Source organism: Scophthalmus maximus, chromosome 1 (assembly GCF_022379125.1).
Source record: "Scophthalmus maximus strain ysfricsl-2021 chromosome 1, ASM2237912v1, whole genome shotgun sequence".
Classification (NCBI taxonomy): domain Eukaryota; kingdom Metazoa; phylum Chordata; class Actinopteri; order Pleuronectiformes; family Scophthalmidae; genus Scophthalmus; species Scophthalmus maximus.
In genome coordinates this window covers 11,800,432-11,818,686 of record NC_061515.1, presented here as the reverse complement: position 1 = coordinate 11,818,686, position 18,255 = coordinate 11,800,432, and the positions used below count along the sequence as shown (strand labels likewise).

At 43.9% G+C, this 18,255-nt stretch overlaps 2 protein-coding genes across 3 annotated transcripts; both read left to right on the top strand.

The window, feature by feature from the left end:
• The first annotated feature begins 904 nt into the window (after nucleotides 1–904).
• On the top strand, nucleotides 905–3,257 carry gem (GTP binding protein overexpressed in skeletal muscle). The gene is made up of 4 exons (XM_035637592.1): nucleotides 905–1,493; nucleotides 1,851–1,927; nucleotides 2,042–2,246; nucleotides 2,333–3,257. The coding sequence occupies exons 1-4, from the start codon at nucleotides 1,148–1,150 to the stop codon at nucleotides 2,614–2,616; spliced, it is 912 nt and encodes a 303-aa protein (XP_035493485.1). The 5' UTR covers nucleotides 905–1,147; the 3' UTR covers nucleotides 2,617–3,257.
• A 1,899-nt stretch (nucleotides 3,258–5,156) lies between these two features.
• On the top strand, nucleotides 5,157–16,646 carry cdh17 (cadherin 17, LI cadherin (liver-intestine)). 2 transcript variants are annotated; one of them, XM_035636580.2, is made up of 20 exons: nucleotides 5,209–5,254; nucleotides 5,455–5,729; nucleotides 6,829–6,885; nucleotides 7,403–7,498; nucleotides 8,333–8,470; nucleotides 8,738–8,873; nucleotides 9,338–9,496; nucleotides 10,021–10,173; nucleotides 10,869–11,074; nucleotides 11,213–11,344; nucleotides 11,454–11,604; nucleotides 11,829–12,035; nucleotides 12,126–12,202; nucleotides 12,289–12,477; nucleotides 13,252–13,496; nucleotides 14,219–14,349; nucleotides 14,653–14,871; nucleotides 14,984–15,094; nucleotides 15,811–15,927; nucleotides 16,081–16,646. In XM_035636580.2, exons 3-20 carry the CDS (start codon nucleotides 6,838–6,840, stop codon nucleotides 16,170–16,172), a joined length of 2,607 nt encoding a protein of 868 aa, XP_035492473.1. In that variant the 5' UTR covers nucleotides 5,209–5,254; nucleotides 5,455–5,729; nucleotides 6,829–6,837; the 3' UTR covers nucleotides 16,173–16,646. The 2 variants fall into 2 exon arrangements, with proteins under 2 accessions (XP_035492395.1, XP_035492473.1); XM_035636502.2 differs by lacking the exon at nucleotides 5,455–5,729 and having other exon boundaries at nucleotides 5,157–5,254.
• Nucleotides 16,647–18,255: the final 1,609 nt, after the last annotated feature.

The window sequence follows — 18,255 nt, the reverse complement described above, 5'->3', positions numbered from 1 at the left end:
ACGTATACGGTGAAGTTGTACATTGTATGTCCTTGATTTTGGTTCGGACAAGATTTCAAACCATATTTCTTCAAACTTGGATAAAATGTCACTTTTAATAAGTGGATCAAAGTAACTGTAGCTGTTAAATGAAAGCATGACTGTGGGAAAAACGATGAAACATGACTACTGCCAGATGATTAACCACTTTTTAGCATTTGGCTAAATTGTGAAGCTATTGAACTCAAATAACTGAAGTGAACAAAGTGTGTTACACAGTTATAAAAAAAAAGTCAAGTTTGCTTACATTACCCCCATACAGGTCACACTGTTTCCCCCCTGGGTGTGTTGGATTTTGAATTTGATAACTAATAAATTCAACAGTTCATCTTTTAAGTAGAATAATGTGTTGTTTAATTTGAGTCAATAGACAGATGTACGAGTAACACTACTTTGAGTTACACTACACCCCTGGTAACCTGAATATAACAGTAATATTCATACAATCACCACACCACAGTGAACATTCATGCTCCATGTGTGACCCAGCTCCCTCCTCTTCCTCCTCCTCCTCCTCTTCCTCCTCTTCCTCTTCCTCCTCCTCCTCTTCCTCCTCCTCCTCCTCCTCATCTTCCTCCTCCTCCTCTTCCTTCTCTTCCTCCTCCTCTTCCTCCTCCTCTTCCTCCTCCTCCTCCTCTTCCTCTTCCTCCTCCTCCTCCTCTTCCTCCTCTTTCTCTTCCTCCTCCTCCTCTTCCTCCTCCTCCTCCTCCTCATCTTCCTCCTCCTCCTCTTCCTCCTCCTCTTCCTCCTCCTCCTCCTCTTCCTCTTCCTCCTCCTCTTCCTCCTCCTCTTCCTCCTCCTCCTCCTCCTCATATAAATCACAGGGATCCAGAGCATCAGAGACACACTCTCATTCTGAGGGACAGAAGGCACGAGCTCATCCGTGTGTCTGGATCAAAGTTATTGTTATCAATGTGGGATGTCAAGGGTCGACTGTTGGTAGAAAGACCTTGCTTCTGTTTTTGTTTTTGATCAGCCTCACTCTTGGTGCACACTTGGGAACTGGGACTTTCAAGAGAGACGCTGGTGTGTGCGTGTGTGTGTGTGTGTGTATTTTGCTGGTAAAATAAGTTAGATCGCCACCCACTTCATCCAACTCGTCCGCGCCATGCTGTCCACCGTGCGCCGGCGCAGCCTGCGCCTGCAGACCGAGCTCCACCGGTGGAGCATCTGCGACCCGGGCAGCCTGCTGCTGCCGGAGCGCGTCCCCGCCCGCGTCCGCCGCTCCAGGTCCTGCACCAGCTCCGGCGGGGAGTCGGGCGGCGGCCGCGGGAGCTGGTGCTCCTCCGACTCGGTCGTCTCCTCCACGGAGTCCGCCGGGGAGCCGGTGGAGCCCCGGGGCCCGTACCGGGTGCTCTTGTTGGGGGCCAGCGGAGTCGGTAAGACGGCCTTCGCCGGTATCTTCGCCGGGGCAGCGGACAGCATGGACAGCGATGACAGCGAGCTGTGTGGAGGTGAGAAACAGTTGTATAACTTAAAACAGTCTGTGTCGTGTCTAGAATTCATTTTAAATGGCCACAAGCAGAACAGGAGACCACAGATACAAATTATATTTTTTTTAAAAATGCTTATTATGTGAGCATAGGCTGAAACAATAGGATGCTATCAGATCAGTGTGAAGCACCAAACTTTTTATTTCTGATAGTGTCATGTCATAAAACCGATTATTTTTGTTGATTTTATAATAATAATAATAATACACTTCATTTATAGAGCACTTTTCATTGCTAAAAGCAATCTCAAAAAACAGGACAGTGATTTCGAAAAAAATCCAAATAATGTTCTTGTGTTGGTTTGATGTATGATTTCAGACGAAACGCGTGAAAAGATGATCGAAGTGGACGGAGAACCTGCAAGTGTAACTCTGCTGGACACATGGGATTCAGAGGTGAGACAGAAAACAGACATCTCGACTGATTAAATCAGCCCGACTGCATACAGACGAGACTATACATACTTCTCTAACTGTGTGTGTGTGTGTGTGTGTGTGTGTGTTTTTCAGACTGGCGTTGAATGGGCTCAGGAGTGCTACATGCCGACAGGTGATGCCTACCTGTTGCTGTACTCTGTGACCGACCGCGCCTCGTTCCTGCGAGCCTCCGAGCTCCGGATCACCCTGCGCCGCCTCCGTCCCGCCCAGCACACCCCGATCATCCTGGTGGGGAACAAGTGTGACCTTGTGCGACGACGGGAGGTGTCGGTCAGCGGTGAGGAGACAAGATCCCTTTGTGTGCGATGAGAACACTAGTAGTAACTGTGATGTGTTTACTGACCTTTGACTTTCTTTCTCCAGAGGGCCGCACCTGTGCCGCCGTGTTTGACTGCAAGTTTATCGAAACCTCGGCCGCCATGCAGCACAACGTCTGGGACGCGTTCCACGGCATCGTGCGACAGCTTCGTCTGCGCCGAGACTCCAAGGAGGCCAACAAACGTCGCAGGCACACAAACTGCAACACGCGCCGCGAGAGCCTCCCTACGAAGGCCAAACGTTTCCTCGACAAGGTGGCGGCAAGGAACAACCCCAACGTGGCGTTCTGGCTGAAATCTAAGTCCTGTCACGATCTGTCTGTGCTGTAGGGGCCCGATAGACGCTGGTTTGATTCCTCACCAAACCCTTGGAGCAGGTGAGCAGTCAGACGGCCAGGGGTTAGTGGACATGGGCTCAGAGGGAGGCCCGCAGCTTAAGGGCTGAACGTTGGGTGGTTCAAACCCAGTCGTCACTGTGTTGACATCCACCCTCACGACAGCCAAGGCGTTGTGCACAAGATGCTCCGCCATTCAGATGATGCAGTCAGAACTAGGCTCAGCCTTTGTGATGGACGAGACAATTGGCCAATGGAGTGACGTTTCCTGTCGCAACGACAGAAATGTTGGAGTTTGAATGTTTTAATGAACAGATAGGTGGCACTGGGGATGTTTGTTCATTTCCTTTCTCTCCTTCCTCGTCCTCCTCTCTCGACCCTGCCAGGTTATCTGACATTTTTTTAAATCCCTAAGTGCTAAGATTGCCAGTTGTAAGCTACTGATCTTTAAATGTGTTTAATGTCTCTATTTCTTTTTATATATGTAATGATCATTGAGTTGTTACTTTGACATTATTTATAATGCGTTGGATTTTGCACTTACTGTAAATTATTACCAATTTGATCATGTATGGTATTTTGCTAGTCGGATAAAGTTTCAGTGTTGCTTGATGAAATAAAGTGACATCATCCAATCTGGGGGGAAAAACAAAACAAAACAGTTCCTTTTTTTTTTTGGTCATGTCAGACCTATTACCACACATGAGTCAGTCACACTTAAACACACTGAGTTAAACAGCGACACGACTGAGTCAGTCCCCTGAATTTGTGTGTGTGTGTGTGTGTGTGTCAGCTGATTGGACGTAGAAATGTGCCTGCTCGGGGTCTGATCAGAGATTTGGGTCACAGTGACACACTCAGACACAGCTTGCATGGCTCACAAACTCCGTTTTACTGGAAAAGCGTTTTTTATTTTATTTCTTTTTTAAAGCAGGGAAATGTGTTGCCAAGGTAACATTCAGAGCAGCCCATGAAGTTTGTGTGTGTTTGTGTTCAGTCCGGGCAGCATTCGGCAGATGGTGCATGTTGGACAGAATCCCCTCTCAGACACAGGACCCCTGCTTTACATAACGGAGTCGGTTCCATCAGAATCCACCATCATCACTGCAGTCACAGGTTGGGGTTGAACAGCGATGCTGTGAAACACTGACTCATCCGCATCCTGTTTTTCTACAAATGCAGATTTGCGCAAATCTCTGCCTCGTTTCAAAGAGGCTTTCTATAACTGCTCATAAGCTCACTGCTCTTAGGATGACAGCATGCGAATTAGAATGTATAGAAAGATCATGAACGGTCAGACTAAAAGTCTCCATACCAGATCTCTGCAGCTCAGCCACGGCGTCCAGCGGGTTCTCAGTCACCTCTGGTACCAAGGCCCTTCTCCCTTAGTTGCTCAGTTTGGCAGCCACCTTGAGGAAGGGTCCTGGTTGTTCAGAACATTTCCCATTCAAGAATTATGTAGGCCACTTTGCTCCTGGGAACCTTTAATGAAGCTGAACATTTCGCGGCATTCCACAGATCTTTACCTCGACACAATGCGGCCTCTGAGCTCTGCAGGCAGCTCCTTGCTCTGACATGCATCGTCAGCTGTGAGACCTTATATAGACAAATGTGTGCCCTTCCAAATCATGTTCGATCAGTTGTTGAGTCCAATCAAGGTGTAGAAACATCTCAAAGATGATCAGGGGAAAAAAGGAGGCACCTACGCTACGTTCGGTCATTGCAAAGTGTCTGAAACTTTCATTGTGATTATTCAGTCTTTCCTTTTTAATAAATTCAGTTTCTGCTTTGTGACTCTGTAGTAGTGAGTGTAGATTGATGATTTTAGTATGAGGCTGCAACCTCAGGGAAACTTTCTTTCAATCGCACTAATTCACCTCTCAGACATTTCTCTCTTATTGAGTTTAGAACCTGCTGTTTATTTTCTTTCGCCGTGTCTGCTTTGACCCGATAAATAACCCGAATGACCCGATAGCCTTGCATCATTACGAGGCAATGGATTGTCAGTGTAATCTGTTAGTCCTATTGTCTACACACACACACACACACACACACACACGGTTCCTTATCAGGCACAGTTACTAATGGAAAATCTGACAGGAATCTACAGAGTGCAGAGGTCAAAGTCTGAGCCCAAATCAGAAACTTCGACGCCGGACAGCAGATTTCCGGAGAAACTTTCCCCGTTTATTTTTTTTACCCCTTTTTTGTTCTAGAGTTAGTTTTCTTCTCCTTTAGTTCACAGCTCACACACATAAAGTCTATACGGTGTATATCTGGACTAATTCGGTGAGATTTCTCCAAACTGAAACAATAACACACAAATACATCTCAAACTAGAAGCATTCAGGACTATTTGTGATAAAAAAAGAATCTGTAATTTGTATTAGTGATAGTGCGTTTGTCTTTTACGGTACTGTATGTACCGATGTTCTGTTCTTCCTGTCTCCTTCTCTCGCGTCAGCGACTTGCCCATTGGCTAAGCTCGATGTGAGGGGCTGGGTGATTAGACAATCATTAGATCCAATAAAACATTTGCTGGTTAGCACCTGGTTAACGTTTGACCAGACAGGATGGGGCTGCTCAGATCACTCCGAGGGCTGAGGAGTGACTCACTCGATCACTCCACCAAGGTAAGTGTCCACACTGCCCTGGCTCCACAGTTTTGGATTTTGTTGGGTATTTGGAGAATATTTGTGTGTGTTTGTGTATGTGTGTGTGAGTAGGACGCACACTGGACTGCATGTGTTGGCCTTCACAGGCTGTATATCTGACGTGGCAGATGTTTTAAGTTTGTTCAATGTGTGCTGTGATCTTGATTTGACTTTGGCAGGGCCGTCTGTGTCAGGTGTTGGCAGGGTCAGGTCTGACAACCAGCGCGCTGCTGCTTCTTCTTGGCTTCTTTGGTTCTACTGCATGCCTTGCATTAGAGGATAAGGTCCTGTACGCGATTTTAGATTTGTTATCAGTCTTAATGACTGTCGGTGTAAAGGAGTAAGAGAGGGCCTGCAGCGTCCGGATCGTTGTGTCATACACCCTTTGCCATCAATCCTTTGTTGGACAAATACAGTAAATAGTTCACTTCATAGATCATTTTTCTCACTGAAGGTAGGTTGATGTAAACTGTAAATGCCAACAATGACTTGTTTGTTAACTTTATATCTATCCGTAGAGGTCTTGTACAGCACAGGGCCAGGAAAATGTTCTAAATTGGGAGGGGGGGGGGGTAACTTGAAGTGAAATGTTTGTTCTGCTAATGAGAAGCGTCAGGTGATGTTGGCGATATTAGGTGTCATTAAAGGTGCTGTGCTACAAAAAGGTCATTAGCCACAGCTCAATGTCACCTTCACTTTTTCTGCGGCAGCTGACTGCGCCCTTCTCTCTCGCCTGCACTTTTACAAATACAGGAAAAGGTTTTCATTGTTCCTGATGTATTTGTCAAAACAATAATTTTATGCACATTATGTCCATTTGTGCAACACTAATCAATACAAGTCACATGCTTTATTCTGTTGTAATCCGAAGCAGTGTCAAACGGAAGGATAATTCAAACATGTATATTTCGCTGTCATTTGAACATAACTTATTCGAGGCACAGTAAAGATAACGCTGCAGAGTAAAGTCAAAGTATAACTGACAAAAAGGCTGTAATCTTATTCTAGACTGTGATTTGCTTTCAATTCACTGGGATCACACACTTCACGTTGACCTTCAGGTGCCTGCGTCACACTCACACCCACTGAGATCTGAGTTTAAGAAAGAGAAACAATTTTGAATAAAACCAGCTAAGTGTGGCAACGTAATAAAGCTCTGACTTTTCAGTTTCTCCCGTGAGCTGGTTCGAATCGCGAAAGTTGGAGCCACACTTTCAGTTCACACGGAGCTCAAAGTTTGAGGAACGAGAGAGGGATAGCAGACGGCGCGTGTGTGGATTCTGAAGTATAGAGGACAGGTTTGATTTGAAAAGCTGTTGTTTTTATGAAGAAAAAGAATTGTTAAGATAGATTCAGCGACAATAATTCCCACGCATTCTTCACTATTTCAACAAGCACCAGACATGAATGTTACCGCAAAGTACGATGAATATTACGCTTTATAAAAATGTTAATGTTTGATTTAAATCCTCCTCTTCATGCCTCCTCAAATCTCCTATCTTCAATTCCCATCCCCCACGTCTTCTCCTCCTCCTCTTCGTCTCCCTTCCCAGACTGTGATCATGACACCCATGGTGCATCTGTTGTTGCTCCCACTCCTGCTCAGCATTGTGAGTACACAACGCTGCCAACTGCTACTGCAGTCCTTCAATACAGACATGAACCTGTTAGCAGGTCTGCGAAACAGTTGGTGTGGTGTACTGTTTGGTTATGTTCATATACAATTCATGGCACAGGTTTGAAACATAGGAAACGCAGGAAGGAAGATTTTTACTTTGGACACTTTGCAGCCCCCCTGTGCAAAGATACTACCAACTAGGTTAAAGAAATGTATGCACGAAAACTTGTGGTGACTCAGTCAACACACGGAAGGAAGTGAACAGTGTTGCTAAACCGACTGAATGTCTGTAGACTTTGCTCTCCCGTCCTCCTGTGGAATATGAGCATTTTACCCCCTTGCCCTGTAATTTTGGTTCAATATATAACTGCCCCTCAATAGGTGACTTCGGCTGCAGTTTTACTTACGCAAAAAAGGGCAAATGTGGGCGGGACTGTGAGAGGTTGAATTTTCCCTCAGCTTGTACTGTAGTCATTGACCTTTGACCTTTGTTTTCGATGCTGTGGTAGGCTGGTGGGAAGGATCTGGAGGAAAAGAAGGGCCCGTTTGAGAACACGGTGCTGGATGTGCCAGAGGGGACACCAGTGCCATATCCCATGCATCAGGTATTACACAAATTAATATAAATAGATATATATACGGTATATTATGTTGGCTAATACTCCATGACATTTCATTGGGAAATATTGAACTTTTCACTGCACTTCATTTACCTGACTACTGTAGCTTCTTTTCAAATAAAGATTTTATACTAAATCAAAGTTTATATATATATGTGTATCAATGAGGTGTTAAGATTTTCATTCTAATCTTGTCACCTGGTTTCATTTAAGAAATTGCTTTAGGTAAATAGTAATATTATCCAATGTATCCAAAAGGTTAACACTAGAGAAACATCTAAAAAATAACTACCAATTTTTGCCCAAACTTAAATTTTCCTTTATCTTTCCCCTCCTGTTAATCGTCTCATTACCCCTCAAATTAATCCACCAGAACCACTAGCACACATTACCTAAACATACACTATGTAGATCAGCTCCTCCTCAAGCATCTGCAGCAGTTTACTACTTTACCACAGTTCACTACTAATACGCTGATGCATTGATGTCAACAATCTGATAATATAATATATGATAATATATCAGTCACCCCGGCCAAGTACTTTCACTTATGATATTGAAATTGCATTTTGTTGACAATTGAAATTTGTATTCAGATATTAATGTTAAATGCTGAATTTTTGTTTGTAATAGAGAATTTCTACAGGTGGCATTAGTTCTTTCCTTTTCTTTTAGTTTTTCAGCACTTCTTCCATGATTACATGCCAGCCAATGAAGATGTTTGGTCAAATCTTGTTATAACAAAAATTCGATTTTTCAGGATTTCAAGATGTCAGATCTCTTGGCCCTCTTTTTATTTTCTTTCTTTCATCTCCATAGTTTCAGGTGACCCATGCAGGTGTGAATAATTTCCGGCTGAGTGGAGAAGGAAATGAAGACATTAAGATTTCAAAGGATGGGTGGCTCTTCCTGGACCGGCCCCTGGACTGGTCTCGAGACGACCATTATATTATCAAGGTAATGTGGTCGTCTATCTTCTTGTAGATAAACACACAGAAAAGTTTACTCTTGCACTGCATCGGCAGTGAAACTGTTATTTATAGTGTTTGTGTGTGTGTGTGTGTGTGTGTGAGATTGTGTGTGTGTGTGTGTGTGTGTGTGTGTGTGTGTGTGTGTGTGTGTGTGTGTGTGTGTGTGTGTGTGTGTGTGTGAATGTGTGCGTGTGTGTGAATGTGTGCGTGTGTGCGTGTGTGTGCGTGTGTGCGTGTGTGTGAACATATCCAGGTGGAGGCATTGGCGGATGAGGAAGTAGTGGACGGTCCAGTTTATGTGACCATAAATGTGGTGGACATCAACAACAACGCTCCACACTTCAACCAGAGTGAATACACAGCTGTGGTTAGAGAGAAAACTGCAGCAGGTGTGTTTTTCATAAATAAATGAAATGAAAAGAAACTCCTCTTGTGCAAAAGAGAACTGTTAAAGCTAAATGTGACATTGATGAAAGTGTGTCCAAGGCAGTGGGAAAATTGGTGTTGTCGTCCAATATTTGCACATTGGAGGCACAGACAACAAAAATAGCTCCTTCAAACTTTTCCATTCTTTTTTCTTTTTCTTTTTTTTTAACTTTTTGGTAACCCTACTGAAAATTACTCAAAGCTACACTGTCTCAAAACAATAAGAAACAAACTTTGGATTAAGCCCTTCAACCAGTGATTATTTATCATTCTAATGAAGACACATGCTTACTTATTGGTGCTCGATGTATTTCTGTATTTTCTCTGTATAAGAATGGAGATCCAGTCGTGAAGCATTCACGCTTATTTCTTTGACCCAGTGCAAAATCCTGTAAAAGTTCAACAGCAGTTTGATGTGTTGTTCCAGGCGTCCCATTCACCCGTGTGTTCGCATCTGATCAGGATGACCCCGAGACTCCCAATGCTCACCTGAGCTACAGCCTGGTCAGCCAGACCCCCAACACACATCAAGTCCACCTGTTCCAGATCAACCCCAACACTGGAGAGATCTCCACCACAGAAGAAGGTGACACACACGCTAGTTTACACACACACACACACACACACACACACACACACACACACACACACACACACAGCCAAATGCACACACATGAATCAAGACATAGATGCCCAGAACTGGGTGGAGTGTCCTTGGGAAAAAGTATATAATCTGTCCATCTATGCCTGTAATCCGACAGTATAGTGACACTCTAAATCCAGATTACACAGCTCATCTTGTGTGCTCAAGATTAACACTGATTGGAGGCAGATTGCCTATATGTGTCGCGTGATGTTGATCACTGATTACTTTGAGTGTGTGTGTGTGTGTGTGTGTGTGTGTGTGTGTGTGTGTGTGTGTGAGCATGTGAAAGAACCTGAAGATGTCTGTTCACATCTGTGCACATCTGTTTCTGTGAGGCAAAGTTGTATTGCATTTTGCAGAGAGGCCACCCTGATGGGAGCAGAGCTGTTCTGCTCGTGGACCACTACATGTGAAATGTGTGGGACACGCTCGATGATATTTCATGCATGTGTGTCCTTTAACAGGGGAACGGATGCTAAAGGCCAGAGAGAGCATCCGATACAGCCGAGGAGAAGATCAGAGCATTGACGCTCTGAAGGCAAAGTTTGACGACTACTGTCCAGCGCCGGAGATCCCCCATGAAGACAACCCCTTCTTCACTTGCGTGGAGAGAGCAGGTTTGTTTCCAGACGTGTCTGAGAACCACAACCATTCATCTACAGCTATTCTGATAATCCACGGTATTAATTATTCAATCAATTTTTAAGCAAAAAAGGCCCACAAAATTATATCTTCCATATTCACAAGTAAAAATATGTTCTGTGTATCTCCAGCTTCACTGATAGAGAAGTGAATATGTTTAAACTTTTAATCTGGTAAAAACAACAGAAACATCGGAGTCACCGTAGACTCTGAGAATCTGTGAATGGCATTTTTTCAATTTAAATTATTGATTGATTTCTTGAAGAATCAAATAACTGTTTTATGCAGCTCCTGTCTAGAGCCAGACCTCTGTCACGGGCTGCATATGGTGAACAATGCAAAGAAGAGGCATGTGACCTGTGGCAATCTATTTCATTGTGTTTTTTCAGTTATTTGTGGCATGTGTTAAACTTAAAAGCTGGAGTATTTGATGACAAATATTGATGGATGTTTATGTCAATAAAATCAGACTGTAATGAAGAAAGGACTGTCAGCGATTAGTGCTGGTGCTGTGATTTATTGGGTGTTAAGTTGATGAGGTCAGCAAAGGCAGTTAATCCAAATCCATGTGACTCAGCTTTCCATAATTAGACCCCCCACACACATTTTTGTTCTATTTGTTAGCTGTAATTGCTCTAACTGCAATTTGTATCCTTCTCTGTGGTGTCAGAAATCAGAAGGAGGAATGTGGACCCCCTGCAGGACCCAGACTACACCTTGTTTGTGCGCGTGCAGGACCTGGGGGGAGCGTCGGAGAACGCACTGAGTGGAAACACCGGAGTTCACATTGTTGTGCAGCAAAACCTGTGGTTCAACCCTGGACCGATAACTGTGAAAGAGCAATTAGAGGGGGATTATCCTATGATCATCGCAGTGGTAGGTTGGGATAAATACGCTAACTCTGCACAATACTCACAAACTCAGACATGTTAAAATACAAACTCTCGCTTTAACTGCTCTATATCCATTAATCAACCACCCCACTGTGGGTTCTTCTTCTCTTTCTGGACCCAGGTCCAGTCTAATCATCCTGAAGCCATCTACAGTTTAGTGCAGAAAGAGCGAGAGCTGAAATTCCCCTTCCAGATAACACAAAATGGAGGAATCCAACTGACAGAGCCACTGGACAGAGAAGACAAGAACATGGTACATGACACATGCTACGCTTGCTGCACAAACATCGCTCAACTGGTAATTGTGAAATAAAGATCAGTTGCGGGGATTATTCTTGACCTTCTGTCGGTCCTGTTTTCAGTACATACTGGTGGTCTTTGCGAAGGATGACAGTGACAAAGAGGTGGAGCCGCCCATGGAGATTCAAGTCCTGGTGGAGGATGTGAACGACAACGCACCAGTGTGTGAAAACGAGGAGAGTGTATTTGAGTTGCAGGAGAATGAGCCTGTGGGTAAGAAGTATAACCAAGAACGTGGTGTAACATCCCATCAAGTGTTCAAATAAAAAAAATTATTAATATTGATTTAGCTATATATTATTCATCATAAACCAATGGTGTTTTGTACAATGACTCGTGAACGTTGTGTTCACCTTTGTTTATGAAGTGCAGTCATCTTGGATTTACTCTTTAACTTGTTGTTTCTGTGCTTGACTTCTGGTTCTTGTGGTTTCCAGGCAGCTTTGTGGGACAGCTGTTGGCCCATGATGACGATCAAACCGAGACGCTGAATTCTCTGCTGACTTACACCATCTTGCCAGAAGATCCGACCGCACCCGATGTCTTCTCCATCGACGCTGCTTCTGGAAGAATTCAGGCATTGCGCTTGCTCCAGCGAAGAGAACAGCAGGTCTATCGCCTCAATGTCAGAGTCAGCGACCCAGGTAGCCCACGAATGCCGTTTCATGTTGGTACTGTACAGCCAAGTCAGTTTATCACTCCGAGCTGTCGCACTCACCGTTTTTGTCTCACAGCTTTCAGCGTGAATTGTAAAGTCGTCATCAAGGTCATCGATGTGAACAACGAGACGCCTCTGTTTGAGAAGAATGATGTGAGTATTTGAACTTGTCGCCTGGCTCTTATTTCTCAAGCTGCGTCGGCCGGTTTTCTTCACGTTTCTGTGTCGATGTGTTGCAGTATGGTGAGCACACTCTGGCGGAGGACACACCTGTTGGACACACAGTGGTGTCCATCAGAGCCACAGATGCTGATGACCCAGACAGCGGCAGCTCCCACATCGAGTTCCACATCTCTGCTGGCAACGATGGTGAGGTTTTCGCTGTGGAAACAGACGGCAAAGGCGTCGGCCAGTTGGTCTTGGTTAAGGTACGGCATCTCCATTTTCTACATGTCCCAAACAAACACACACTCATATGATGTCATCCAACACAGTGATTTAGACCTTTACGTTTACTTGTAACATTTAAGGCCGCTTAAACCTTAAAAAGCCCATTCTCCCATGGTTTGATTTCAGCTAAACAATATTTTTTTACTATATGCTGGTTAATATAACTAATATTCTTTGAATAAATAAATGTATATTTTGTCTAAAAATATAATACAAAAGTTAAAATGTGCCAACACAAGTTCCCATAGTATAAAACGATATATTCAAATAGCTTTGCATTAAACAGAGGGGAAAAGTTGAAATTCTTCCATTTTGAGAAGTGGGATTAAAGGTTGTTGGATACACGAGTCCAACAGTTGATTGATCGTCAAAAAATTGACTTATTGACTTATTTCTTCAGTCTGTTTGTGTATAGCAGCCCAGTTACAAAATAACCTGCTGTTACAAATTATACATGTCCCATTTCCAATGAACGTTTAACGTTTATCAATTTACAGATTTCTTACTGAAAATTGTCAGAAGGAAAGAGCCATCATGGCTACTGTCAATGTTGTGGCTGTCTGCCCTGAGGTTACAAGTAAAAAGGTCAAATGCTCAACCCATTGAGTTACATCACAAAAACCTTGACCTGTAGATAACTGCACATATTTCATGGCAACACAATGACATACATAATACAACAACATCATTTAATCATGACTGCCGCTCACAGGACTCGCTTCTAATAACCAGCTGGTTTCTCGCCCCAACAGCCTTTGGACTTTGAGTCCTCTCCCACCTACAAACTCCAGATTGATGCTCGTAACCCGGAGCCGCTGATGGAAGGCATAGAGTACGGCGGCGAATCCACGGCCTTCGTCACCGTGTCTGTCACCGACGTGGACGAGGCCCCGGAGTTCAGCCTGGACGTCCTGGATGTGACCTTGCCTGAAAACACCACCAAGGGATCAGTGCTGCTCACTGTGGAGGCAAAGGACCCAGAGGGCAAAGAGATTGGGTAAACACACACCAGCAGCTGCTCAGCATCCCCGTCGCAACGGCTTTCAGTTCAATAGCTGCACATGTGAGGCTTGAGTCAGTCCATAGTGCAACAGACGGAGCATGACTGTAAAAAAAAATGACACAGGCGAGACCACGCAACATGTATTTGTCATCGAATACAATGAAAAGACCAAAACCAACAATGTATTTGTCATCAAATACAATGAAAAGACCAAAACCAACAATGTATGGATGCCACCAAGTATCATGTATGTGGCCAAATCCTGATCAACCTTATTCCTGTGTGCCGCCATAATTCTCAAACAGCCGATAAAAACACACTCATTTGCCAAGTTGTTGGACTGGGTGGATGATGTGTTCCTTTACAATAAACGCAATGTCATGTGCACAGTCAGTCTGTATGCTGCTGTAAAATGTTAAGAGGCGGTTGAGAGAATTATGTGTCGCCTCCATCCGAAACTGGACTCTAACAAGATGTACTGAATGATAGTAGAGTGAAGACAAACACCAGACACAAGGATTTCGTAGCTTAGGCACCCACTAGATCGGCACTGGCTTCATTTTTTAACGTTACTGCTTTTGTTGGGACCATCAGGGTGGCTGCCCAAAACTAGACTATCGATTTGTTCTGGCTACCATTATTTCCTCTGGCCATCAGTTCAATGCATAATGGATAATATCTGCCTGTGTGTGTGTGTGTGTGTGTGTGTTGTGCAGTTTTAAGTTGGACGGCGACACTCGTGGCTGGCTGGAGATCGATGCTGCCACAGGACAGATCAAGACCAAAGACAAGCTGGACAGAGAGAGCGTGGAGACCTTCGACGTCACTATCACAGCATTCGAGAAAGGTGAGATAATTATAAGAAAATGATCTGTTTTTACATACAGGTTCTGAGTCAGTATCAGCGGAAAATACTGTTTGAAGAAAGAGCAAAGGTGAAAGGGGAGGCAGTGATCAATTATGTCCAAACAGACGCACTCCTGGCACAGAGGTATATCTCTGGGAATTTTAATAGCATTAAAGTGTATAGTGGCTAATTATTCACATGACGAATTTCGAAATGTGGCATTTGACTTTTAAAAACAACCACTCTTGAAGTATTTTTTCAGCCAGCGAACCTGTTTTAATTCCTGTCGATTTCCTTCGACAGAGAACCCCAAGAAGTCTACTGAGCGAGTCCTATCTGTGAGGCTGCTGGACGTGAACGACAACTCCCCCCGACTGATGGAGAAACAGGCCTTCATCTGCGTCGCAAAGCCTGTACCTGTCATCATCACGGCCCAAGACGGAGACAGCGCCCCCTTCTCCCAGCCCTTCACCTTCGCCCTGGCCAAGAAGTCCCCCAACTGGGAACTGAGCAGTGTCGACGGTCTGTCAACATAATGTTTCCAACGAACTCAAATGTTACAAAAATAGGGTCCGACGGAAAAGGTGAAAATTGAGACGCACTTCACATTGTTTCCTTGTGTGTTGTCGTGCAGGTACCTCAGCTAAACTGACCCTGAGGAAAAAACCACCTGCAGATAGAACCTTCCAACTTTCCATCACTGTTAAAGACAATGCAGGCATGGGAGTCCCACAGTTATTTGAGGGTGAGTCCACTTTTTAAGTCTCGCAACCGATACAACGAAAAAGATGAAACCCAACATCCAAATGATCCTCACGTGGCTTGACACGCTCCTTCATCCACATGAGCACAGGCACTTTGATTCAGTGTAGAACTGGACCACATTCCACTGAGAGGCGTCTCTTCTGTTTTGTCCACCACATTTACAGTTACGAAGGGGGGGGGGGTATTCCCAGCACATTTTCAATATTGTGCACCCCAGTGCAGCAACACCACCACTGTCCACATGGCTCAGTTTTAACGTCTCTGAACATTATTCTCCTCTGATCATTTATGAGCAGTGTCCACAGAGTGAATGTTAGAGCAGCCAAAAGGTGTTCTCACACTTAACAGAGCGTTTGCAGTTGTATAGTGGTAGGTTAATAGATCATTTATTCATGTAACACTTATTTATATTGGAATATTTGGAAATCCATGACCTCGGACTCATTCAAAGATGCCAGGCCCCAGCCTTGCCCCTGGTTTAACCTGCAGACAATTATCACCTGAATTTTCAGCTCCTTGCATTAATTTACTCGTCCAGTGTTAACTGTCACCGCTCTCATAGTGTCGTCATGGGCTGCAGCCAGCAGACGAGAAACGTTTTGTATGGAGTGATGGACTTACACGTTGTCAGTTTTATAGAGATAGAGGATAACACCAGTCTCGTGTTTGTGTTGCTCTTTCCTCTCTGCACGCCAGTGAAAGTATGTAACTGCACTGAGCTGGGCTACTGCTACATGGCACCAGTGGAACGTTCCTTGAGCTACGGAATGGGACCCACCATCGGGATCCTGGCCGGCACTCTGGGATTCTGCGGTAAGTCTGACAAACATTATGTTTGTGTGTGATGACACCAACAGACACATGGACTCAGTATCTACCGTCTCATACAGTCTGATGTTATTGTCCAGTCTGGACTCTACTTTGTTGCTTCGCTGTTAAACTGTTTTTGTTCCTGTCTGTCTGCAGCTCTTGTCTTCATCATAGTGATCAAACGCGTAAAGAAAGAAAACAAGAAGAAGAAAGTGAACGTGAATGAGGAGGAGAACGCCATCATGTAGAGACAACACACACACACACACACACACACACACACACACACACACACACACACACAAACTTTAGCTTATTATATTTTATTTACAAGAGAGTGTTGAGCTTGATTAATGGGTGCTGTGCGTACTTAATTAAACAATCAGGTGGTCCCATACTAATCATTCATTTGTGCACCTTCTCGACTTAATTTATTAAGATGTGAATCCCAGACTCTGGCTGCTTCATTAGCAGTTTCATCAACTCCCATGATTCAATTACTTTTTTTGGCCCAGAGCTTGTTCTGTTAATGTCTCCTGCTTTGATGCAACATCTAACGGTTGAATATTGTGTATCGACTGGAAGTATCCCTACTGTCAAGCAACATTTTGAACTGAGAATGTCACTCGTCACAGCGCTGTCTGTGTAATGAACAATAATGAATGTGTTTTGTAATGAGCAGCGGTTGCTCAGTTTCCCAATAAACAGAAACTGGGAACCACTTTGGTTTTCACATCATCTTTGTGTGTGTGTGTGTGTGTGTGTGTGTGTGTGTGTGTGTGTGGGTGGGTGGATGTACATGTCAAAGCAGACGCATGGTGGTGCAGGTGACATAAAACACGAGGTTTCACTCCTCGGCTCGATACACACAACTTCCTTTCGTGAGTCTCTCTGCAGGTGACCTTCATTCAGATTTTTGATTTACTCTGTGTTCACAGTCCGCTCTGCTGCTGAGCAGTCAAGGCCACGGTGCTGCTGCAGCAGAGAGTGATGCTCTGAGTCATCTCTGTCACAGTGGGAGACGGGTCACAGATTGTTTGCTGTGCTGAAAAGGTGGATGGCTTGATTGAGGGCAGCACAAGAGGCCGCAACACAAATAGACACACTCCCAGTTGCAAAACACACACAAATGTTGAACGTGGGTGCCACATGTGCTGCCGTGATCGTGCATCCTTCCAAGTCCATGTGCCATTTTTCTGTGTGTGAGTGTATGTGTGTGTGTGATTTCAAAAGTCAAACAGCAACATTTTCAGAGGCAGAGGAGCACAGCAAGTTACAGCCTCATAACAACAAACTCAGCATGGAGCCTCCTTAGCGTCTATGTCTGTACTTTCTCTTCGCCTGTATCCACAACACACACACACACACACACACACACACACACAATACTGGTGGGAGACATAGTGAAATGTGGGACGGATGATGCGACCATCATCACATTGATTAGGTCAGAATGCGTATAACAGTTCAGGTGACAGAAATTAATTTGATAAAAATATCACGTTTTACCAAAACAATGAGGAATTTGTCATCTTAGTAATTATAATAAAAAATCCGCCCACACATTTTTTGACCAACATAACAGAGATAACAGAGACAGCTACAACTAGAAGATGTTTCTAAATGTAATAATACAAAACTACTTGAATCATTAAAAATGAATCATTATTGAAATCCTGTTTTTATGGTGCCCAATAAAAAATCCAGAAACATAATTAAATGTGTGCCAAGAAAGAACAGAGACCTAATTTAGAAGCTCTATGTAAACAAAGTATGTTGTTAGCACATATAATTTAAGCATTTATCAATGTACAGTATTTGCCAATAATACTTTCTATTTAATCACATTTTCTGTTTCAAAATCGTTTTATTTCATCAACTTATTGGTTTGTCAGCTGTGGACAAGTTAACAAACTTTGTATCTGCTTACAACTGCATGTAAAGCTCAATATCTACTTTTTCACTTCATTTCAATTAGTATATATAATATTTATTGATGTATTCATTTATATTTTGTTACACAGCTGTTACACAAATGTCTGACGGGAGCATTTCTTCAGAACTGCCATGGGTCATAGTTGAAGACCACTATTGGAGACTTGATCTGTCTGATGCCACAGTGTCATCTAGTGGTTGGGAAGCTGATCATGACAATAATCAAACTCGTGTCACTGCCTCATGAAACAGTTTGCACCGATTCGCTCAGTGGTGACGAACGCTGCCTCTTAAAGCCAAGGGTTGCAATGACCATCACACTTAACCTGAGACTGGGACATCCTGTTACAGTCCAGCGGTCAAATGTGTTGAAAAAAACACAACACATGTACAAGG